Source organism: Diabrotica virgifera, chromosome 7 (assembly GCF_917563875.1).
Source record: "Diabrotica virgifera virgifera chromosome 7, PGI_DIABVI_V3a".
Lineage (NCBI taxonomy): Eukaryota > Metazoa > Arthropoda > Insecta > Coleoptera > Chrysomelidae > Diabrotica > Diabrotica virgifera.
Window position 1 is genome coordinate 27,821,563 of NC_065449.1, and position 26,416 is coordinate 27,847,978.

Here is a 26,416-nt window from a genome sequence, read left to right on the forward strand (position 1 = left end):
CAAAAATACTAATATGTAGGTACTTACTTATTATGTTTTTCGTGGAATGTGCAGCACTTTTATCATTTTTGGTGGTATGCAACAACAAAAGAACGAATAATATAAATAATTTATTATTAGGTTAAAATATAAAAAAGACGTAACATAATATTAACATATTCAGACACGAGGAAATGTTTGCTACCTATTTTCTTATGTTTAGAGGCCCATTTATCTTGTAACATTTTATTATCCATTATTGTTTGATAATTTAAGGTATTTGGGAAATGTCCAAAAACATTATTTTGTTTCCATCCGGTTCAGGAATTTTGGAGTTGCTTTTACATATAGCTATGCTACAAATGTTACCACCACTCATCTAAAAAATGTTTTATTATTATAACATACAAAACTACATATTATTATGTGTAATATTATAATTGTTAAACTAACCTTACACGGTTACGAAAACACACTTCACAAGTCATTACTGCCTTTGTATAGGACCCAAATAAGTAATTATAGTAATATAGTCCTTATATGCTTAAAAACTCAACAAATATTAAACAAATAAACGATATTATAAGAAAATTCCACAAAAATATGCGGAAATATAACCACATACAACTGTCAAACTTGACTTTGTCGTACGAGTGACGTAGGCATTCCCCTCCCTCACGCTTACAAGAATCTACAGGTCGAGCAAGTCTCGTAAATTTCACGATTGCGAGCCACGCTTCACGCAACCGTGTTTGCGTACTTGTGTTTCGAGTTGCGTGGTCGTGCGGAGTTATATTTACCAATTCGCGCAATCGCACGGTTATTAGACTTTATTATAGAGTTTGTTCCAACACGACTGAGAACCGTACATGTAACGATCACCGTCCTGCGCAGTACCATGGAACGACTTATTTTGTTGCCATGGAACCCATGGAACGTTAATTATCTAGTAACGAAACGGTAATGGGATGGTTCTTGGTCGTGTTGGAACAAAAGTAATGTCTAAGAACCGTGGCGCAATCGTACTTGAGACGCTGTGTCAGGTGAGGTGTTTGAAAATTTGTGTAACTTGATTGCTTGATTCTGTGGTGTGAAGGTGGTTAAACTTTTGTTTTATTTTTTTTGTTTTGTTTTGTTTGTTTTTGTTGTTGCGAATATATCGCAGAAAGTTTTTAGATGAAGTAATTGTATGATGAAGATAACACAGAAAATACAAGAGGGCAGCATACTTTGCAAAACAACTGTTACAATTTGAAATCAACAATTTGTTAAGTTGTTGTATTGCAGGTAAAAAAAGTGACTTTTTAAAAAAATTATATCTTGGAAACTAAAAATTATTTTTATTTATAATTGAAACATGTAAAAGTATAGTACTCTCAAAAAAATTTCAGCCAAAAATATTCATTTTTGTAGAGTTGACTGCAATTTTTCGACAACAGCCCTTTTTTGCGGTGAGCAGCATAACAAGTCCAGTCTCATCTGAAATCAAAGTTTCTTGTAGTTTATACCTCTGGCTAGTGAATGAACAAAGGATTTTTTATTAGATGAGGTCATTTTTGTTTTATAAAAAAAAACTACTTTAAAAATGAGAAAAATTGGGGTCAAAAATGTGTTTAAACTTATGTAAAATCTTCAAATTTCATTTTTTTTTAATTCCTTTGTTCATATTCTAGCCAGAGGTATAAACTACAAGAAACTTTTTGATTTCAGATGAGACTGGACTTAGTTATGCTGCCAACGCAAAAAAACTTAAACTCTACAAAAATGAATATTTTTGGCTGAAACTTTTTTTGAGACTACCTTAAGTACTATACTTTTACATGTTCCAATTATAAATAAAAATAAATTTTAGTTTTCGAGATATAATTTTTTTTAAAAAGTCACTTTTTTTACCCACAAGACCTATGTAACCCCTTAAAAAAATGTTTGGAAGAATATGTTTGATGGCCAAGATGCATACATATATTTAGAAGGAAAGTTCCTGATTTCTGTAGTATAATACATAATACCGAAGAGGAAGTAGCCCTAAGCGCCGGACTCCACTTGCGATTTGTAGTTGTGAAGATTGAACACATTCTTTCAAATAGAAGTCAATCCATGATTATTTAGTCACAAATGGATTGACTTGTATTTGAAACAATGTGTTCAATCTTCCTGATTACAAATTGCAAGTGGAGTGCGGCGGTAATAACACCAAAATATTCCATATAGGTCCATAGAAGGTACACAGACATTGAAAAATTCCTGGAATATCCCCGAAAACATGTTCCCTGAACATCCCAGGAAAATCCTGTGTCAGCATTTTAAACATTACCTGAATGTCTTATTGGAACATTCCATGAATGTCCACGAATGTTCTCTGGACATTCAAAATATATTTTGTAGACATTCCCTGGATATACCAGAAATACAGTGATGAGCGCTCAATAACCGGCAAAATAGCACAAAAGATGTATTAAGTAGTGAGATAAAAAGACATGAAACTAGTCGAGCTGGGAAATTTAGCGATATTAACTTATACATTTAGATTGTATTGATTGTGTACCACCTTCAGACGTATCAGACGAGTTTGGAAACTACCACTGTCACAGTGACAGTTTTAGTTGACATACTCCTCCGATATGTGTAAAGGTGGGATCAATATAACGTAAATTTAAAGGTTAATTTCGCTAAATTTCCCAGCTCGACTAGTTTCATTTCTTTTTATCTCACAACTAAATATGTTGCCCATATTTTGCCGGTGATTAGGGCACTCATCACTGTACATCCTTGCTGATGTGACAATACCTCCTATCTGTTTTTTCATGAGTTTTGTATGAGAGATGGAAAAACATGTTTTAAGGTCACCTCCTGTGTTCATATGTAAGTTTTGACTTGTTTTGTAGTTCATAGATAGTTTAATTTACTACAAAACAAGTCAAAAAATATATGAAAACAGGAGGTGACCCTAAGACAAGTTTTTAGTCTCTCTTACAAAACTCATGAAAAAACAGATAGGATGTATTATTACATCACTGACGATATGTGGCCATACCAAATAATACATCCTTGATAAATATAAACATTTTTATTGAACAAAATCTTTTCATACATTTTTTTAATGCAATTTACTGATATTCCTAAATATTTCAAAAAAATGTGTCACATTTGCTTTGTAAACCTTTCTTTTGCCTTTCGTAGCCACATATTCCGTTTCCTTCCTGGTTTTTTGTAGACCACTTCTCTCAGCTGATTCTAAAAAAAATAAAATAAATGGTAATTTTTCTATCCTTTACAATTAACAATCAGAAGAAATATTATTTACAGATAATGATATGCATAATAATAGGTTTGTTCTAGCATCAGTTTGAAACCATCAGCGAATAGTGGACCAGCGCGAGTAGAGGGGATCGCACTGGTGACTGTATTATGTTCTTTTACTGACCAACTGTTTGCTGATGGTTTTTGACTAGTTTGACTGTTTGCTAGAACAAACCTAATAATAATGAATATTTTGTATTTTGACAATGACATCTGATGTGGAAGTCAAAACATTAATAAAATTATTTTTTCAAGTTAACTTTCACATGCGCGTCTTAAAATTGTACTTTTAATACTTATATCATAAATAACTATTAAAACTATCTTAAGAGGAAACAGTATCGATCAACAGGTAGCGAAAATGTGTTCCAAGATTGCGGCTGTAATTTTGAATAAGATGTTTGGCACACATATTCGTAATATAATAAAGAATGGCGGTACAGAGCCCAATTTGAAAAATATATTAATATGTGGAAATTACTCTGTAATTAAATACAATATAAAAAAACGAGCTTGTACCGCCATTAAGAAGAACAAAAAAATACACTTTTTTCAAATACTACTTTTTTATCCGATTTTGTGTTATTTTGGAACTACTAAAATTTTTTATTTCATTAGTAGTTCCAAAATTACACAAAATCTAGGCATCGGATAAAAAAGTTTATTTGAAGAAAGTGTATTTTTTTGTTCTTCTTAATGGCGGTACAGGCTCGTTTTTTAAATATTGTATAATTACAGAGTAATTTCCACATATTAATATATTTTTCAAATTGGGCTCTGTACCGCCATTCTTTATTATTTTACGAATACGTGTGCCAAATGCCTCGAAAAAATATTCAAAATTACAGTGACAATCTTGGAACACGTTTTGGCTACCTGTTTATCGCTACTGTATTACCTTAAAACATTGTAATTTGCTAAACCAGTATATTTTACTCTACTACTACTCTACTAGCTACCTCATTTTCCACTGTTTCTAAAGACTTGTTTACATGGGTAGAGTTTTGAGGAGAGTAGAGTAGTGGTAGTACTCTACCAAAAATGGCTTGATACCATTCACATGAGGAGAGTACAAGTATAGTACTGATGCTAGTATAGTGAAACCGATTTTTGTATTTTTAAACACTCTTGATTATAAGTGCACCTTAAATTCTTAATTTTTTGCTTAAGCTCGTTTACTCCAAAGCCCCCTTTGCCATTCTTTCGACGATTTCATCCTCCGCCGCTTGCTGCAAACTTTTATTTCTGTAGTATACACTACCTAAATTCCATAAACACTGGTATTCGCCATATTATAGCTCTACAAGTTTTAAAGTTTCATCTTCGGTGAACTTCATTTTCACTATTTACACAAAACACAATTCCAGCCAGAATGACAGCGCCCCCATGTACTCTCCTACCTACTTTATTCTGCCATAATTGAGCGTGTTCCATGGGTAGAGTGTGCAGCCGAGTAGACATTTTGGCAGTAGTGGTGGTCATAGAGTAGTTACTTTGCCATAGGTTGCTAGTCACTCTACTTTAACTCCAACTATACACTCTACCAGCCATTCTACTGTGCTGAGCATTTTTACAGGTAGAGTTACTCTACTCTATCAAGTACTTGCATCATTACTCTACCCTTGTAAACAAGTCTTAAATCTACTGAATGAAAATCTACTTAATCTTAATCTACTCTTAATGAAAAATGTCTAAAATCATTTACCCACCTAGTATTATTGTAGAATTTAAGACAGTCCAGTGCCTTATAAATAATTTCAATATGAATATTTTTCCCTTTAATTCTCCTTTGATACCACTCCATTTTAGATTTTGGGGAACTTATTTCATTGTGTTTATAGACCATATTTATTGAAGGAACCCAATCTGGAGATTGTTATTATCGATTAAGTCAGCTGGTTTTCCTATAAGATTAAAATGTTAACATCTTCAAAAATCGTTACTGTTGTAATTGTAACTTACCAGATATAAAATGATTACAGCAGACAGGACAGGAAAATTTTCATTTCGCTAGTAAAACCTGTACATTGTATTGCATTTAACCATTGTTGTCTCTCAGATACCTTATTTAGTTCAGTTTAAAAGTGAACTTTATCTTGACTTTATCACAATTACTTTGCATTTACCTAACACTTCAAAACACAACACCAATGAGGCATATTATCTTTCTAAATTAATACTTCCAGAGAAAATGTTAAATTAATCTTTGTACAACACAAAATTACAAAGAAATACAACTAAAATTATCTAAAACTCATTAAAATAAGATTTATCTTTTACACCCAGTAGCCATATTGACATATTGATTTAATTTTGAAAACGATTTGGTAAATATAACTCCGCACAACCACGCAACTCGAAACACAAGTACGCAAACACGGTTGCGTGAAGCGTGGCTCGCAATCGTGAAATTTACGAGACTTGCTCGACCTGTAGATTCTTGTCTCTCGCTTCCGCCCACATAGTTATGAGATAACCTAACCCCTATCTATGAACCTTGGGTAATACTATATTATTTATCTATGTGTTACTCTCTTTCCTTGTCTAAGGGTTATGATGGTTATGGTATGGTTATTTATTTATGTATACTGGTGTTGAGTTAATTTTTATTTATTATTCGTTACTCATTGTAAATGTTACCAATGAAAACAGGAAAATTTAATCTTTTTTTGCTAAATTCACTTCTAATTGAGTATTTTAATGCTTACCCTTGGCACTCCTTAGTAAATAATAGAAGATAATTCAGTTGATTCAGGTAAGACAACTGACAAAAATTTATAAAATAAATAATGTGATATGGATATAATTCATACTTTTTATTTTTTTATTAGCCATGGAAATAAACACTGAAACTAAAAAGGAGTTAATTGAGGGTGACCAACAATATATGGGCTATCCACTTCCCTAGATCTGGAAGTTTTGAAGAATAAACAAAAGACTCAGGTGAGAGAAATAGTAAAAATGTATAAGGATGGCTTAGTGTGAAAACCTCGTATCTCATTAAATTACAATTTTACAGGAGAGGCAAAAAACTGGTTTTCTGCATAATATAACCTAAAAACAAAATCTACCCTTACGTATTTTTAATTTGAGCACATTGAGACAAATATCTGATATTGGCCCAGAGCTGAAAGTGTTAAATGTTGCTATTAAATTTGAAATACAAATATTAACTATGAAAAACACGTAAAAATCCTTGCAGTATATATTCTACATTCACAATCAAGATGCAGTAGAAGTAAACAAACCGAGACACGTTAACCATTACAAGGAGCACTCCTGAATCATGATTTACAATGTATAAAATTTGTAAATCATAATATGTGATTTACAATGTATATACATTTTAAATCATGATTCAGGAGTGCCCCTTGTAACAGTTAATGTGTCTCAGTAACTAATTGCGAAAAAGAAATTAATAATACTGCGCCTATTCAATCGTGTAAATATAAATCCAATATACCATGGTTTCATAATGAGGTGTTTAATCAAATTAGAATTCGTGATAAAACATATAAGGAGTTCAAAAATTGCCGGGTAAATGAGAAACAAAATAAATGGTCATTGTTTAAAACTCATAGAAACCATGTCGTTAATTTATTAAAAGCTAAAAAAGATAAGTATTATCTGGAGAAAATTGATAGGTTAAAAAATGATCCAAACAAAATGTGGAAAACATTAAAAAATTTAATTAATGTTAAAAACTTTGATATTCCTAGCTGTATATGTTTTGATATAGATGCGGAGCATAATGTATTAAGAGAACGTTTGGAAATTGCAGAAAATTTTAACAAATATTTTGTCAGGAGTATAACAGATATTGTCGAAAATATTGATTCAATAAATTCCAGGACCAATACCAATAATAGTTTATATTTAAATTTGAGTGAATTTAAACCACTGTCAATGTTAGACTTACGTAAAATAGTTTATAGTATGGACAACAAGTTCTACATACATGAAATATTTTGATTTTTGTGCATCCATCTTATATCTTTTAAATCTTAACCAACTAGCCAAATTACAAAAATTACAGAATCGTGGAATGAGGATCATTTTACATACAAGTAGATTAACCCCTGTCACATTGATGTTGAATACTTTGCAGTGGTTTTCGGTATCGCAACGTCTTTTTTATTTGACCATGATATTGATTTTTAGAATTGTACATGGATTGGCACCTAAATATTTTCTCGATCTTGTTAGTTACAATTCAGATATTCACCCTTATTTTACGAGAAATTCTAATAATATTTACATCAGCAGAACCAATACTACAGGTGCTATGAACTCACTTCTCTATAAGGGTTTTGATAATTTCAATAAGTTGCCAACGGAACTCAAGTTGAAGACCTCAATGAACATGTATAGGAAAAATTTAAAGAATTATGTTGCAAATCGTATTTAATGTCTCATGTGGCTTCTAAATGTGTTTTTTAACTGCGTGTAGTTTAATGTAATATTTTGAGTAATGTAGTATTTTTAATGCTTGTATTGTAATGGAATATTTTAAGTGTTTTTTTGTTTTATTTTTATTATTATGACTTGGATATTGTATCTTAATAACACTTTTCTATTGTCAAATAATTTAAATTGTATATACATATTATAAAATATCTCAATTTTAACTGTATATTAGGGTTACCTAATTTTGAATAAATTCTTCTTCTTCATATTTTTTATTTTATTTATTTATTTATTTTACGGATACACCATTTTTACAAAAATACGACGTCAACCTTTACAAAGCATAGGTTCAATAGGTTGCGTTAAAAAAATAAACCAAAATTAAAATTAAACAAAATTCAATAAAAGTAGTAGCTTAAGTTATTATTGTTATATAATGCTCAAAATCTCTCAACTGATTTCTTAAATGTTGCTATAGATATTCCAAATAACTCTAAACTATACTATTGCTGTGCTCATTGGCAGTTCGTAAAATTCTTGTAATGGGTTCATTTTGACCATAATTTGTAGTGTGGAATGGAATGTTGAAAATCTCAGTGCTACGAGTTCTTCTAGTATTAACATTAAAACTTATTAAACTTAGTAACTCTGGATCTTGAACATATCCATTTATAATCTTAAAAAGGAAACATAAATCCGCTTGACACCTTCTATGATGTAGTGGTGAGATATTTAGTACAGTACAACTTCGTTTAACCGGACTAACTGGGACCGGAAGCGATCTGGTAAATCGAAAATCCGGATAATCCGGAAATATAATAAGGTTAATAAAACTACATGTGAAATGATAACTTACTATATTTACACCCTATATGATTTACGCGAGCATTAGTTTTTATTTACAAAAAAGTCATTGATCTTCCTTTGTTTTAATTTTGTGTGACGTTTCAATGCGGCACGATCACGTAAACGTTTCACCATCATTAGTTCAGCTGGATTTTCATTTTTTTCAGCAATTTTTTCGTTCCGGATTGATCCGGATAATCCGGACATCCGGATGAACGAGGTCCAGATTAACGAGGTTGTACTGTATTGACATTATATCATCATATGTGTATTGTTCTATAATAAGACCAATCTTGTAAGCACATACCCTCAAGAATTTATTCTGAACTCTCTCGATAATGTAGATGTCACTATTATATGAAGGAGACCAAATGAGAGAACCATGCTCCAAAACTGATCGAACTAAACTAAAGTATAACATTTTTAAAGTTTGTACTGAAAATTGATTACAGTTTCTTAGAATGAATCCCAACATTTTTAAAGCTTTAGCTGAAGTTTCGTTAATGTGATATTTAAAAGTTAATTTAGAATCAAAATTTATTCCTAAATCCTTAATATTATGACGTGCCTCTAATGGTACATTATTTATACAATAATCATAATTTACAAACTCTCTTGATCTTCCAAAAGTAATTTTAAAACATTTTTTTATATTTAAGTATAGCATGTTTACCTTACACCAACTAGCTAAGCTTTTAATATCATTCTGTAACAAAGAGGCGTCAAGTAGGTTATTTACTATTCGAAATATTTTAAGGTCATCAGCAAACATTAGAAAATTACTACTTTTAATCACTGAGGATATATCATTAACAAATATATTAAATAAGAGAGGCCCAATATGAGACCCCTGAGGAACTCCTCGAGGTTACAGATACTCGTTGAGATAAACAGGGATGTTTACATATTAAATTCAAGGATGGTGAGGGACATTTTTGAATCAATTGGTCACGTTATACTGAATTTTATAAACACTTCTCTAATGACAGGTAGATTTCCTACACTTTTGAAAGTGAGTACAATTGTTCCTATTGAGAAGATTTTGAATACAAATAAAGCTAGTGAATTTAGGTCCATTAACACATTACCCCCAATTGAAAAAATATTAGAGATAGCAGTTTATGACCAACTACTAGAACATGTGGGAAAAAAGAATGTGTGTGTACTTTGTACGCACGTAAGAAGTTATACTTCTACTATATGATTTAAACGAAATTAATATACTTTTTATTTATATTTTATTTAAATATTAAACTAATTTATACTTACTACTTCCCAAACATTTTTATTAGAACAGTGCCAAAAATTAAAATAATAAAAGAATAAAACACACACAAACACATTAAACAAGCCACAAATGATGTCTGAAAATTAATTGTCGAAAATTTTTTTAACTAAATACGTATTTTCTGAAAATACAATTATATAATAAATATACTTACAATCATAAAATGTATTAAAAAAAACAAAAAAGAAAGTTTCTATTGGGACTCGAACCAGCGCTGATAAGAGCGGTTGGTATTGGAATTCACTCGCCTTCTCCGCTTAGCCACGGACACTATGTGTCATTATTTACGAAGATCGACTAACTAAACGGATTAAACTTGTGATATTTTGATATTTTGAAAATTGATCAAATTATTTTAAATTTGAATTGAAATGATTTAGAATTGAAAAAATACAACAAAACATAGAGCAAAAAACCAATATATTAGGTGAATATTGATAGAAATTTTGATGGTAATCAAATTATATAAATAAAAGTATTACATACTATGTATTTTGGCAGATCAAATAGGTAGGTTTATACCCATGATACATTAACAATTATTACGTACCTGTTGCTTTTAAAAACTATTTAAAAGTCACTACAATATTATAAACTTTTTTGTTTCTGTCCTCACAACAATAAAACTAATATATTATACATTTGTTTACCTTTACCTCCAAACCACAGCTGCCGTATCGGATAATTTTTGACATGTCATTTGAACATCCAATCAGAACAAAATTATAATGCGCATGCGCCGGGCTGATAGGTTTTAACATATAAAAAAATCACCCTCTATCGCCGGTAAAGAAGTATAACTTCAAAAATTCAATTTTAATAAATAATCAGTCCGGTTTTCGACAGAAACATTCATGTGAGTCAGCTTTACAATTGACTCTCTGTAAACTTAAAAACAATATTACTAAAAACCGATACGTAGTAGGTGTTTTTCTTGATTTTAAAAGAGCCTTTGAAACCATTGATCACCAAATACTCCTAACAAAACTACAAAATTATGGGTTTGTAGGTAAAGTACACAAATGGCTAAGTGATTATCTTAGTGATAGGAAGCAGATAGTACGTTTTGATGGGGCATTATCCTCTGAACATTATATCAATGTTGGGGTACCACAAGGCAGCGTATTGGGGCCTCTCTTATTTATATTGTATCTAAATGACATGACCTATATGTAGAAAGTGAATCTATTAATCTTTTTGCGGATGATACTTTTGTAGCTTGTAGTGTAGTGATACTAACCTTAAAGTAGCGATTCAAAAAATGAATAATACATTTAAAAAATGGCTAAATACTTGGCATCAAATAAATTAAAATTAAATATTTCCAAAACTAAAGCAATGGTCTTTACAACGAAACACAAATATAGCCAATTAAATACTGATAACATTCTGCTACAAGTAAAAAATGAAAAGATTGGTATTGTAAGATGTGTTAAATATTTGGGGTTTCAAATTGATAGGTGTTTGAATTTTGATCATCATTTTGATTATATTGTCCGGAAAATAACATTTTAATTAATAAAATATCATTTTAATTATATTGTCCGGAAAACTATATTTTTTTAGCCGAATATCACAAAATATATCGACTCAAGCTAAAATTACAGTTTTTAATTCAATTATTCAGCCACATTTTGAGTACTGCGCAACTATATTGTATATGTTTAATTTAAATAAACTCAATCAACTACAAAATCGTGGCATGAGAATTATATTGAAAACAAATCGACTTACACCTGTATCATATATGCTACAGGTTTTAAGTTGGTTCACAATTGAAGAGAAACTGTATTATTATACAATGATTTTGGTTTATAAAATACTTAATAATGTAGCTCCAGATTACTTTAAGCAGTTTATAGTGTACAATAAAAATGTGCATGAATTCTACAAGAAATATGGGGAATATTTTACATAGCAAAAACAAATTATAGATTGACGATGAACTCATTAGTATTCAGTTTAACGCTCTACTGGGTGAATTAAAAAATACGATGTCACTAAAATCTTTTAAAACTAAACTTAAGCTGTATATTAGAAATAAGTGATGTAATACATACTTTATTACGTTAATTTTATGGGTGGGTATTGTATGGTATTATATGTTGTAAAATTTATTTAAAGTTTGTTTCAATTTCATTTGATGTTGCTTAGTTATATTCGATTTTGTAAATTATTTGTAATATCTATTCTCTACATTGATTGTATATTAGGGTAACCTATTTAAAATGAATAAATATCTATCTATCGGTTTGTTTACTTCTACTGCATCTTGAGTGTGAATGTAGATTAGAGCCTTTGCCCAAGTAACTATGATAACCTTGTATATCTTGATATACAGTAATCCCTCTTCAACCGCGGGGGTTACGTTCCGAAGAGAAAGGTGCGGTTGGTGAAACCGTGGTTGGTGAGGGATCCACGATCCAAAGAAGAAAATGACATATAATCCCAATGTGGATACTTACATAGAATGTACAGTAAAACCTCCGTTAACCGAAACCCTTTTAGCCGAAATGGCTGACAGTTACAAAAAGTTCGTCAATAAAAAGTGAATTAAAAAAAAGCAATAAAATTAAGGAAAATGAACATGTTAGTGTTTTTTAAAGAAATCTGCTATTTTCTTCTGTGTGTGTTTTTTTTATAAAGATGTTTTGCAGCTATATCTCTCCAATACCATGTAATTTGATATAATAAGAATACAAAAAACAATGATATTTTTAACCGAAATTCTTGTTATTCGAAACGGCCTTCCCCCCAATTATTTCAGTTAACTGAGGTTTCACTGTATGTACCGGGTGTCCCAATAAGAATGGCTCTCGGCCATATCTCAGGAACCGTTTATAGTAGAGCTTTGAAATAAAAAATTTTATAACAAAAGTTGCCTCAGGAAAAGCCTGGAAATTATTTTCATAATTGTGGGTCCACCGCTAGAGGGCGTAATTGAATATCAAAAATAAAAAAATCTAAATTTTACAAAATTTTCCTAATGAAGGGGCACTGGAAATCCGATTATTGTATTCTCCATCAAATTCTGCGCATATTTGATTTAACAAGTTTAACTCTATCTTTGCAAATAAGAGGTGGAAGTTAGTGGGAACCTTGTTATGAAAAAATGGCTGTAAGTCCGGTTCTGCTAAATCAAATTTTGAAAACTGGGTCTTGTTGAAGACAGATCTTTTTCTTCAATGTAAGCGTGATAATTTTGAACAATCCTAATAAGTAATAAGCCAGCTGGGAGGCGGTATTTAATTTTTTTCAGAAATCTAGTTTTCTTTGGAAAATATTAAATACAAGTATGCATTTTTAATCATACTTTATAAAATTAGATTAAATTAGCAATAGAATAGCGAAAACCGCATGTCGATACCTTTTTTCTATCTCAAGATATCTCGAGCAACGTGTAAATTTTGTTATAGTGAGAGGAATAAATGAAAAATACTTTAAACCAAAGTCTTGTTACGATTTATCCTCTGACCATTCACCTGTTATCATAACTGTAAGCAAAAACATAACAAAAATAGAAAGGAGCTGTATATTACACAACAACAAAACAAATTGGAGTTATTTTAGATATCAAGTAAATAATCAAATCAATTTAGACATCCCACTAAAGACCGATAAACAAATCGAACAAGCAGTAGAACATTTTAACACAGTTTTACAGGAAGCAGCATGGAACTCAACACCATTACCTACAAATCGACATATGAACAAACACTGTTCCAATACAATACATGAAAAAATAATTGAGAAAAGAAGACTCAGAAAACAATGGCAATTATCAAGATCACCTCAAAGTAAAACAAACCTCAATAAAGCACAAAAAGACCTAAAAAAATTGATAATAGCAGAAAAAAATGCAAGCTTTCAGGAATACCTACAAAAACTAGATGCAACTCAAGCTACTGACTACTCGTTATGGAAGGCTACAAGGACTCTAAGAAGGCAGAACTATACAGTCCCACCACTAAGAACACAAACAGGACAATGGGCGAGAAGTCCTCTAGAAAAGGCCGAAACATTTGCGACACACCTTAAAAAAGTCTTTACATCAAATGAGGGAAGTTACTCACTACAAACTGAAGAAGAAATTATTTCGATACTCACAAAACCTTATCAACTAGAACTTCCTGAAAAAAGATTCACAAAAAATGAGGTAAAAAATATTATACAACACAACATCGATCCAAAAAAGGCTCCAGGATACGACCTGATTACAGGAAAAACTCTTCAGCAACTCCCAGAGAAAGGCTTCCAATTTCTGACACAGTTATTTAACTCTATAATGAGACTAGGTCATTTCCCATCACAGTGGAAACTAGCACAAATAACAATGATACCAAAGCCAGGAAAAGAACCAGAAAATGTACAGTCCTACCGTCCTATTAGTCTTCTTCCCGTGGTATCCAAAGTTTTTGAAAAGCTGACACTTACTAAGCTAATGCCTATACTAGAAAACAAAAAACTAATACCACCACACCAATTTGGGTTTATAAAACAACATTCAACAATACAACAGGTACATAGAATTGTAGAGAGAATCAACGAGGACTTTGAAAATAATAGGTACTGCTCGGCGGTATTTCTGGACGTAAGTCAGGCATTTGATAAAGTCTGGCATAAAGGCCTATTATGTAAACTAAAACAGAATTTACCTACAAATTACTATATACTCTTAAAGTCATATATCACCAACAGAAACTTCCAGGTAAAGTATGAGAATGAATACACAAACATACAACAAATTCTCGCTGGGGTGCCCCAAGGAAGTGTACTAGGACCTATATTATACCTTATATTCACTGCTGACTTACCGACAGATACACATATCACTACAGCCACATTTGCGGATGATACGGCAATACTATCATCGAACAAAAATCCCAAAATAGCCTCAGAAATCTTACAAAATAATCTAAATAAAATTCAACAATGGATGACAAAATGGAGAGTCAAAATTAATGAAAACAAATCGCTACACCTAACATTTACCACGCGTAGGGAAACATGTCCGGCTGTATACTTAAACGATAAAGGAATCCCACAAGGGGATGAAGTCAAATATCTAGGTATGTACTTGGACAGAAGATTAAACTGGAGGAAGCATATATTTACTAAGCGAAAACAACTGGGTCATAAGTTAAGAACCATATATTGGCTGTTGGGCAAAAAATCAAAACTATCAACTGAAAATAAAATATTAATCTACAAATCCATCCTAAAACCAGTGTGGACTTATGGGATAGAATTATGGGGAACCGCCGCACATTCCAACATTGAAATCATACAAAGATTTCAGTCCAAAATATTGAGATCAATACTAGGAGTTCCATGGTTCATAACCAATGAAGCCATCCATCGGGACGCCGGACTACCATACGTCAAAGATGACATCAAAAAGTGCGCGAAAAAACATACAGAAAAACTTAAAGTGCATCCAAACGTGTTAGCAAAAAATTTAGTGAATAAACCGCGTACTGTTCGTAGGTTAAAACGAAAAGTTCCGTTAGAGTTAAGTGAACAATAGGTACTAAATTAATGTGTATAAGTTTATGTCAGAAATAGTCAGTGTTGTAGGCTAAGTTTTAAAAAAGGGGTGCATCACTGGATGCCTCCCTACATGTCATTCCTAATTATTGTCAGTCCTATTACTTATTGTCTGTTATCTACCTAAACATTTAGGTTTAGATTGTATAGATAGATTGTAATAAATGTGGGGTTAAAATAAAAAAAAAAGGAAAAGCCTGGAAATTATTTTCATAATTGTGGGTCCACCGCTAGAGGGCGTAATTGAATATCAAAAATAAAAAAATCTAAATTTTACAAAATTTTCCTAATGAAGGGGCACTGGAAATCCGATTATTGTATTCTCCATCAAATTCTGCGCATATTTGATTTAACAAGTTTAACTCTATCTTTGCAAATAAGAGGTGGAAGTTAGTGGGAACCTTGTTATGAAAAAATGGCTGTAAGTCCGGTTCTGCTAAATCAAATTTTGAAAACTGGGTCTTGTTGAAGACAGATCTTTTTCTTCAATGTAAGCGTGATAATTTTGAACAATCCTAATAAGTAATAAGCCAGCTGGGAGGCGGTATTTAATTTTTTTCAGAAATCTAGTTTTCTTTGGAAAATATTAAATACAAGTATGCATTTTTAATCATACTTTATAAAATTAGATTAAATTAGCAATAGAATAGCGAAAACCGCATGTCGATACCTTTTTTCTATCTCAAGATATCTCGAGCAACGTGTAAATTTTATACATAACTGTTACTATCACCGGTAAACTAAGTTAATGAAAAGTAGTGTGCTGTGGAAAAAAACAAAATAACATTTTCCAGATGTCAACGTATAAAAATATAATTAATTAAAACAACAATATAAAGAGAAACAATACTATTAAAATTAAATATAACACAGAACAAAAAGAACTACTTAGTGACCACCTAAATATTCAAATTGTTGCCCATCATACACTACTCTAGAATACATTATCCAGAGAATACTAAACGCCATTCAAAGCATATCGAGAGCAGAAATTGAGACTGCTGTTCAATCTACTCTTGAAAGAGTAAATGGTTGCAACGAAAATGATGGGCAAAAATTTGAACGTTTATGTCATCACTAAATAGTTGTTTTTATTTTTTTGTAATAGGGCTTTTCAACGCTTCTCATTTGTTTCGAGCCTCTGTCATATGCCGTATAATCCGTGTATAATATTAATATACGAGATATGAACGAGGCTCGAAACAAATGAGAAGCGTTGAAAAGACCTAATATACGTTGACAGCTGGAAAATGTTTCTTTGTTATTTCCATAGCACACTACTTTTAATGAATTATTTCGTTTACCGGTGACAGTAACAGTTATGTTTTTAAATTTACAGGTTTTGTAAGATATCTCGAGATAGAAAAAAGGTATTAACATGCGGTTTTCGCTATTCTGTTGCTAATTTTGTCTAATTTTGTAATATGGTATTAAAAATGCATGTTTGTATTTAATATTTTCCAAGGACCACTAGATTTCTGAAAAAAATTAAATAAGGCCTTCTAGCTGGCATATTACTCAGTAAGTTGGTTCGAAATCATAACTTTTACATTGAAGAAAAAGATCTGTCTTTAACAAGACCAAGTTTGCAAAATTTGATTAGGCAGAACTGGACTCACAGCCAGTTTTTCATAACAAGGTTCCCACTCACCCCCACCTCTTATTTCCAAAGGTAGACCTAAACTTGTCAAATCAAATATGCGTAGAATTTTATGAAGAATACGACGATCGGATTTCCAGTGCCCCTTCATTAGGAAAATTTTGTAAAATTTAGATTTTTTAATTTTTGATATTCAATTACGCCCTCTAGCCGTGGTCCCACAATTATGAAAATAATTTCCAGGCTTTTCCTGAGGCAACTTTTGTTATAAAATTTTTTATTTCAAAGCTCTACTATAAACGGTTCCTGAGATATGGCCGAGAGCCATTCTTATTGGGACACCCGGTACATAGAAAGAAATATGATGAAATTGCATATCTGTGAAATAGTGTTATCATATCAACAAAAATAAAGGCGCTAAGATCAGCGTCTACATTCGCGGGTATTTTAAACCTTCCGAACTATAAACTAATTGCCGTAATATGACTACTAAAAACAAGCGCCAGTGGGGTATCATGAGTAATTTAACGCGACTGGTCAAATTATAAAAAATATATAAAAATAATAAAATATTCTCATTTAAGATTCAACAGATATCGCAACCGCGGATAAGTGAAACCGCAGTAACGAGGGATTACTGTACCCGTTTTTCATCTAAAATGAGGTTGTGTTTATGATTATTTACGAGGTTTTCATTTTTCATAGCTTATTGCCAGTACCGGCGCTAGGGTATAAGATGCCTACCTACAAAACTAGCAAAAATAAGCGCCCTCGGTTTTTTTAAATTAGCATTTTGTACTTCACCAGCAGAAAAAAAGCTCATTTTGGAGCCCACTAAACGGGGGCACCCACCTGCAATGCATCCCTTGCAGGCCCGTTATCGCCGGCCCTGCTTATTGCATACCTCCAAATACTAGGTTGATACAGTACAAATCTTTTGATTTAGGTTGTTCTGAAGCTATTTTCTTGTGGCATTTTTATAATCAAGTATATTCAAATGGGAAATAAGCCACAAATAATTATTTTGTATTTTGACAACGACACCCGACTTGGGCGTCGAAACGTTAATAAAATCATTTTTAGGTAAAATTGTGGCTTATTTCCCATTTGAATATACTTGATTTTGATTTAGGGTTCATAAAATGTTTCTATATGCCGGACTACCTTATTGTTCACAAAAAAACATTTCTCCAAGTCGAATCTCTCAAACAAACCCTCCAAATGAAGTACCAAATTCTTGGTTATAGATATATGTGGTATTCACTATTCACACTAAATCAAGAGAGCAATTGATATATGTGGCTTCTTTTTTCGGCTGTAGAAAATATTCTGGTGTATTTGGATTTTTCTAACAGTTGTAAATCATGAGATACAAAGTTTTCAAACTAAAACCACCAAAATGTCATTTTCGGAAAAAAAATGAGATACGAGGTTTTCACACTAAGCCAAAGATAAGCAGATCTTGTTTGTATAGAATTTACAATGAAATAAATAACTTCTTTTTATTAGATATGGAAACAAAAACTCAAATTAAGAATGAGTCACTTGAGGATGACCAACAATATATAGAGTATCAACAATCCACGTCCCTAGATGTGGAAGGCTTGAAGAATGAACAAAAGGAAGACTCAGGTGAGGGAAATAGTAATAATATATTAGTGCAGTCACTGAAGGTTTTCACATTTTCGTTAAACCTCCATAGATTTTCATGGAAATTGGTGAGTAGTTAGAAAATACCCTAATAGCTGTATGACACTATGCATTTTCTTGTATCATTTCTAATATCGTTTCTGATATTAGAAAGTTATATACATTTTCTTGTATCGTTTCTTGTACGTACATTTGTGCCCTGTATGACACTATGCAAGTTCTTGTATCGAAAATTGTATGAAATTCGGCACGTGATTGGTCGGAATTTTGTTTGTCACCCTGTGTCACGTTACATTGGTATGGTCGTATGGTAGTGGTAGTACTGCGTCTACAGCTGATTTTAAGGATTTTATAAAATTTACAAACTTTTCAAAACTTATAAATTTAACATTTTAATGTTAACCAGAATTTTTACGTTCACTGTTTAAGGTTGATTATTTTTGTGTTTTTATTTTGTTTTGATATTTGTGCTAAAATATTTGCATTAGAATTATCTTCAGTTTGATCTAAATTAGGATGGTTATTACTATACAGTAATAGTTAAGTAACTATACAGTTAATACTATATAGTAGAACAGTAGTCCATACCAAACGGTATATTAAGTATCAATAAAAGATTTATAAATAATACCTACAAAAACACAAATAAATTCATCAAAACATATGATCCCATTTTCAGCTGCCATTATGACATTTCATTTAGATGTTTTATGTTTTACCAGCAGATTTTACGTTTTTGCTCTTTGCGCGGAAATTGGCACAGTTCTTGTACAAGAGTCTGTGTCTGACACAAATTCTTGTATCGTTTCTTGTATCTGTGTATGACACTATGCATTTTTTTGAGATATCAGAAAGGGAGCGTTCAAGTATTACATAATGTGGTTTTTGAAGATTTTTGACCCCTCCTCCCCCCACCCAATCTGCCTAACGTAATACTTGAACGGTCCCAAACGATACAAGAAAATGCATAGTGTTATACAGCCGTAAGAAACAAAAGTGACATGGTGACAACTTGCACTTTGACACGGTGTGAATGGTAAATACCCATTCTCGGACTGAAAATTATTTTATTAAAAATAACCCTATTAATCGATAGTGGGGCAAAAAGCAAAATTTCTTATATCAAGTTATTAAAATAAATCAATAACTACTTTTTGAGTTATTAGAGATCAAATACTTTAATTTTTTCGTGAAAAAATGCATATTTTAAACAGTTTTTCGTAAATAATAAATTATAAGTTTTGACTAAAAAGTAATTACTACCAAAATTGAAGCTAATACAAAAAACTGAATAAATTCCTTACTTAAAAACCTTTAATATCAATTCAAAGTGAGTTATAGAGGTAATTGAATGTCAGCAAGCGCCAGTTAACTTGGCGAGACGCATTGCACAGTGGCTTATGGGATGATCATCAGTCTCAGTGTCGTTGTGCGTATTCGCTGTCGCCAAGTTAACTGGCGCTTGCAGTATATTTTTTTATTATTACTCAAATCCAATTATTTATGCTTAAATAACGGAAAAACAATGCATTTTATAGCATACACTCATTAAACACTTACCTCAGAAATACCTATCAAATAAGCTCTGCATCAGAATTAATCACGTTATGATGAAAATAAGAGAACCCTTTCAAATTTTAGAGGAAATAGTGAAAAATCAAACATACACCATTTCCACAAAAAATAAAAGTTATAGTAATCCCTATAAGAGTTTCTTTATTTTAACATAAGTAATGACATCAAAAAATTTGATCTATTTATAATGCATATTTTTGGAGAAAAGATATTTAAAAAATCAAATTTTCGTAAATTTTTTTTAAGTAACTCAAAAAATACTCGATATAAGTAAAAAATTATACAAAAACCAAATTTTAGTTTTTCTTAACAAAGATTTAAAGGATTTAAAAGATTAAATTTAATACAGTTTTATAGCCCGTGAAATTACCATTACAAATGGTTTTTAGATGAACCTGATATCATAAAAATTAACAGTAGTTATTGTAAAAAAAAACGATAACATTTTTTGGAAAACTTTGTAGCAAAAGTAGTATTTTGATAAGTGTTTAATAAGTAAATGTTATAAAATGTATCGTTTTCCTGTTATTTAAGCATGAATAATTAGATTTGAGTACTATTCGTTGCAAGATATTTCGGATTTAATCAGATTTATCATTTAGTAAAGTACCTTTAAACTTTGGATATAATTTAAAATTGAACCTAATCTAACGAAATACTAAGGGTGACTATTCGTTACAGCATTAAGAGAGTACAATCATTTTGTGCTTGATATCGGCTCAGTCTCTTACTCAAGGGAATTCCATCCGAATTATCTTGCAACGGATAGTACTTGCTTAAAAATATATATATATACATACATACATACATTCAATTACCTACAGTACGGTGAAAATATTTGGAATAAATTACACCCTGTATAAATAATTATGTTAATGTTTATATTACTATATGGAGAATTGAATAACCTTTGAAATAAGTTAGAACATGACCCTTATTCTCGTTTAAAATAAATCATCGATTACATCATCACGCCCAGATGGATGATGTCACAAGTATGAGATATATGCCAATAACTTGCAATTTAAAAATAAAAATCAACCCGTTTCTGGATTTTTCCTTAAAGTAGCTGTCTTACGAAATAACGAAATTTGTCAAAAAATTTGCACCCTACGATCCTACTGTATAAACTCACTGTGAATTAATACTAAAGGGTTTTACCAGTAAGAAATTTATTCGGTTTTTTGCTTCAATTCTGGTAATAATGACTTTTTAGGAAAAACTTGTTCTTTAGTTATTTATCAAAAACTGCTTCAACCCATTCGCTGCCGATCATGCGCCAGCATGTGATATGGTGACTTCAGTCAGGTGCCGCTAACGTGCCAGCAAGTGATATGGCTACTTCAGTCAGTTGCCATTCAACAAAGTGGCTCCTAGCCGAATTCCATCCTCTTTGATAGGCGGCGTATGTGTGAAAACAAGCATTTTTTTCACGAAAAACTAAAATTTTTATCTTTAATGACTCAGAAAGTACATATTGATTTATTTTAATAAATTTGTATAACAAATTTGACCTGAAGCTTGTCCCTCTATCGATTTCTGGGGTAATATTTAGAAAAATAATTTTTACCTGAAAGAAGGGAAGGCATCTACCCCCAGGGTAGAAGCGTAAGTTGGCACCAAGTCACTTTTTTTCCTTGAGGTATCTCTAACCACTCACCAATTTTCATAAAAGTTGATGGAGGTTCAGTGAAATTGGAGGTAATAGCTCATATCACCTTCTGTGTCTGTAGTGTACAGGGTGTTTGGTAAAGAATGGGCCATCGGCCATAGCTTAACCTTAGATTCCTAAGGTTAAAAGAGGTCGATTTAAGCTAACTTACCTTAGTACGAAAGTTGATAATAACCAAAATACAGGGTGTCAAAGTTAAACTTTTATTTTATTTATTCTTGAATATTTCCTGACATGCATGGAATAACAACATGAAATTTGGTAAGCGGGGGTGTTTTGGGATGAGAAATATAAATTCGCCACCAAAAAGGATGTATTATCCAGAGGGCGCCACATACATCTTTCAGCGCTCAATTAATACGTTCAGATTTTTTTATCCCCCACTCTACATACTTTTTGCATCATAATTTTTATTCTCTTAATATTTTTACTTAAAAAGGTATACTACATTCATCTCGCTAAACTCAACTGTTTTCGAGATAGTAAACGCATTTTAAATCTGCGATACAACATAATTTTTTGCATAATACCCATCATTGTAGTTAAACCCGAAAAATAAACTCGAATCCATAATAATTGTGCCAGTTCTCATATTAATTTATGTCATTGCATCGCAAATTCCATTTTAAGAAATTTGCGATACATTGTTGTTAATTTTTATGGTTTTAAGATATTTTTCGGGTGTAACTACAATGATATGCAAAAAATTATGTTGGCTCGCAGATTTAAAATGCGTTTATCTCGAAAACGGTTGAGTTTAACGAGATAATAATAATAATAATTATTTTAACGAGATGAATCTAGTATACCTTTTTTAATTAATAATATTAAGAGAATAAAAGTTTTGATTCAAAAAGTATGTATACTGGGTAATAAAAAAAAATTGAACCTATTAATTGAGCTCTGATAGGCGTATGTGGTGCCCTCTGGGCAATACATAATTTTTGGTGGCGAATTTAGATTTCTCGTCCCAAAAAACCCTCGCTTACCAAATTTCGTGTTATTATCCCATGCCTGTTAGGAAATATTCAAGAATAAATAAAATAAAAGTTTAACTTTGACACCCTGTATTTCGGTTATTATCAACTTTTGTAATAAGGTAAGTTAGCTTAAATCGACCTATTTTAACCTCAGGAATCTAAGGTTAAGCTATGGCCCATTCTTTACCAAACACCCTGCATAGGTAGAACTTATTTTTATAGAATTTATAATAAAATAAACAACTTTTTTTTATTAGCTATGGAAATAAAAACTGAAATTAAGAAAGAGTTCCTTAAGAGCGACCAACAATATATAGATAATCAGCTTTCCACGTCCTTAGATCTAGAAGACTTAAAGAATGAACCAGAGGAAGATTCAGGTGAGGGAAATAGTAAAATTGTCTATGTATGTGTATAACTTATTTTTATAGAACTTACAATGAAGTAAACAACTTCTAATGTATAATCAACGAATATTGACGCATATAAGTAAGAGGTTCTTCACTGTCACTTTTCAGCAAAGCAAGTCGGGAACTGTTGAGGAACCACCACTTTCAAACTAATAGCTCATTGACGAGAGATGCTGTGGTCACAGTGGTGAGGGGGAGATCGCATGCAAGCTCCGTATTGGTGGTTCTTCAACTGTTCCCAACTTGCTTTGCAGAAAATTGGCATGAAGAATCCTTATATACACATCTATATTCGTTGGTATAATGTATACAGGATGTCCCGAAAAGATTGGTCATAAATTATACCACACATTCTGGAGTCAAAAATAGTTCGATTGAACCTGACTTACCTTAGTACAAAAATGTGCTCATAAAAAAAGTTACAGTCCTTTGAAGTTACAAAATGAAAATCGATTTTTTTCAATACATCGAAAACTATTAAAGATTTTTTATTGAAAAATGGACATGTATCATTCTTATGGCGTGACCATCTTAAAACAAAATTATAGTGAGCTTTGTCCACCCCATAATAATTTTATGGGGGTTTTAATCCCTTAAACCCCCTCAAACTTTTCTGTACGTTCCAATTAATTCATTATTATAGTACCGTTAGTTAAACACAACGTTTTTAAAACTTTTTTGCCTCTTAGTATTTTTTCGATAAGCGAGTTTTTATCGAGATGTGGTTTCTTTTTTAATATATTTACATAAAAATTTTATGGGAGTTTAGTTCCTTTAAACCCCCCAATCCCCCAAATGTTTGTGTACGTTCCAATTAAACGATTATTGTGGTACCATTAGTTAAACACAGTGTTTTTAAAACTTTTTTGCCTCTTAGTTTTTTTTTGATAATTCACCTTTTATCGAGATGTGGCTTCTTTTTCAAAATATACCTAAAAATGTAAATTATAAATACATTTTCAGATTATTAACAGGTCTCTATAATCGTACTTAACCATATACAAATATGTGGTGGATTCGGTAAATATTCAAAATATCTTGATAAACACTGGCTTATCGAAAAAATTCTAAGAGGCAAAAATGTTTTAAAAACAGTGTGTTAAGTAATGGTTCCACACATAATAATAATTAAATTGGAACGCACACAAAAGTTTGGGGGGTTTAAGGGAACAAAACCCCATAAATTTTTTATGGGGTAGACTTTCACTTTAATTTTTATTTAAGATGCTGCTGCCATAAGAATGCCACATGTCCATTTTCAATGAAAAATCTCGTGTTTTCGATATATGAAAAAAATTGATTTTCATTTTGTAACTTCAAAAGGATGTTACTTTTTTTGTGTGCACTAGTGTATATAGGTAAGTGAGGTTCAATCAACCTATTTCTGACCCCAGAATCTGTGTTATAATAATTTATGACCAATCTTTTCGGGACACCCTGTATATATATCTCTCTCTCTCCTACATCGCTAGAGCCTAATTTGGGCACTGGCCTCCCCCAGCATCCGCCCTCAGTATCTCTCTAGCATCGGTTCTCACTTCGTCGGTATAATGTATACAGGGTGAGTAATGAGGAACTGTACATACTCCTACCTCGTATAGAGTCCCCTATGGGGAATAACAAATGACCATTAAAAAGTGTCTGCTCCCATTGTTTAATAATATACAGGGCGAGTTTCGCATTTTGACAGAAACTTGTATTCGTCATAATTTTTGAACGGTCAGATCGATGTGTCTCTTATTTTGGTCAATCGTTACACTATTACCACCTAATCAACTGATTTAGTCAAACTAGAAAAAAATCAGGTCCGGCTTTAAAAAATTAGTTCGTTTTGGTCTTAGAAAAAATTTCACCCTGTATACGCTTTTTGAAAACTCTAATATGAATTTTACAAATTAGACAAATAGGCAATTAAAATGGCATATTTATTTTTTTCCCCACACGATTACTTAATTTTTTATAAAAAAATCAAATTTGAGTATGAATTAAAAGTTTGGTAAAGTGAACCATAGATTTAAAAAAATTAACTTTTATTACACAAATTAATTTTTTTTAAACAAATATTTAATTTATGTTACCACTCAATCAACTGATTTATTCAAACTAGAAAATAATCAGATCCGGCTTTAAAAAATTAGTTCGTTTGGGTCTTAGAAAAAATTTCACCCTGTATACGCTTTTTGAAAACTCTAATATGAATTTTACAAATTAGACGAATAGGCAATTAAAATGGCATATTTATTTTTTCCCCACACGATTACTTAATTTTTTATTAAAAAATCAAATTTGTCAAAATCGCAATTTTACCATAAAAATAAAAAAAAATTAAACAACGTTTTTCTTAAAATTAAAACTTTCACCATTTTTTTTTCTATAACACGTCTTGATCTAAAACTCCCCATACACTTATCTTTGGACTCTATAGTTTAACATAGACGTGATCAAATAGATAAATTTTAAATTTTTTCACTTAATTTTTGAGATTTAACTTTGCAATTCACGAATCTGCACCTTTTATTTTTTTAAATTAATAACTTTTACGAGATGAAGATTGAAAGTCTACAACAATTTTCATAGTCTTCACAATGGTAAAAGATATTTGCTGTAAAAATTTCAGAAAAAAAATATTAAAATGGAACAGAGTTTTAGCGAGTTACCGTGATTTCATTTTTTTTTTTCATTTTTAGGTTAAAATTCCGATTTTGACAAATTTGATTTTTTAATAAAAAATTAAGTAATCGTGTGGGGAAAAATAAATATGCCATTTTAATTGTCTAATTGTCCAATTTGTAAAATTCATATTAGAGTTTTCAAAAAGCGTATACAGGGTGAAATTTTTTCTAAGACCAAAACGAACTAATTTTTTAAATCCGGGCCTGATTTTTTTCTAGATTGAATAAATCAGTTGATTGGGTGGTAACATAAATTAAATATTTGTTAAAAAAAATTAATTTTTGTAATAAAAGTTTATTTTTTTAAATCTATGGTTCACTTTACCAAACTTTTAATAATTATTCATAGTCAAATTTGATTTTTTTATAAAAAATTAAGTAATCGTGTGGGGAAAAATAAATATGCCATTTTAATTGTCTAATTGTCCAATTTGTAAAATTCATATTAGAGTTTTCAAAAAGCGTATACAGGGTGAAATTTTTTCTAAGA

General features: G+C 31.2%; 1 protein-coding gene and 2 long non-coding RNA genes across 8 annotated transcripts in view; 1 reads left to right on the forward strand and 2 right to left on the reverse strand.

Moving 5' to 3' along the window:
- The window catches only part of LOC126888230 (zinc finger protein 239-like), a 73,878-nt gene that overhangs the window by 1,353 nt on the left and 46,109 nt on the right, over positions 1-26,416 (forward strand). For 2 of the 6 annotated variants that reach the window (XM_050656298.1, XM_050656296.1), the window contains exons 1-4: positions 5,746-6,034; positions 6,111-6,222; positions 18,477-18,599; positions 23,102-23,224. In XM_050656298.1, coding sequence (XP_050512255.1) covers positions 18,479-18,599; positions 23,102-23,224 — 244 coding nt within the window. In that variant the 5' untranslated portion in view covers positions 5,746-6,034; positions 6,111-6,222; positions 18,477-18,478. Of the gene's footprint in view, positions 1-5,744; positions 6,035-6,110; positions 6,223-18,476; positions 18,600-23,101; positions 23,225-26,416 lie in introns of those variants that run through there. The other 4 variants (XR_007699463.1, XM_050656300.1, XM_050656299.1 and 1 more) reach the window with 4 other exon arrangements.
- Positions 98-644, reverse strand: LOC126888233 (uncharacterized). Its single transcript, XR_007699464.1, has 2 exons — positions 433-644; positions 98-358 (listed from the first exon to the last, which is right to left on the reverse strand). It is a non-coding gene; the product is annotated as an uncharacterized LOC126888233 (long non-coding RNA).
- Positions 2,243-5,639, reverse strand: LOC126888234 (uncharacterized). Its single transcript, XR_007699465.1, has 3 exons — positions 5,242-5,639; positions 4,989-5,183; positions 2,243-3,213 (listed from the first exon to the last, which is right to left on the reverse strand). It is a non-coding gene; the product is annotated as an uncharacterized LOC126888234 (long non-coding RNA).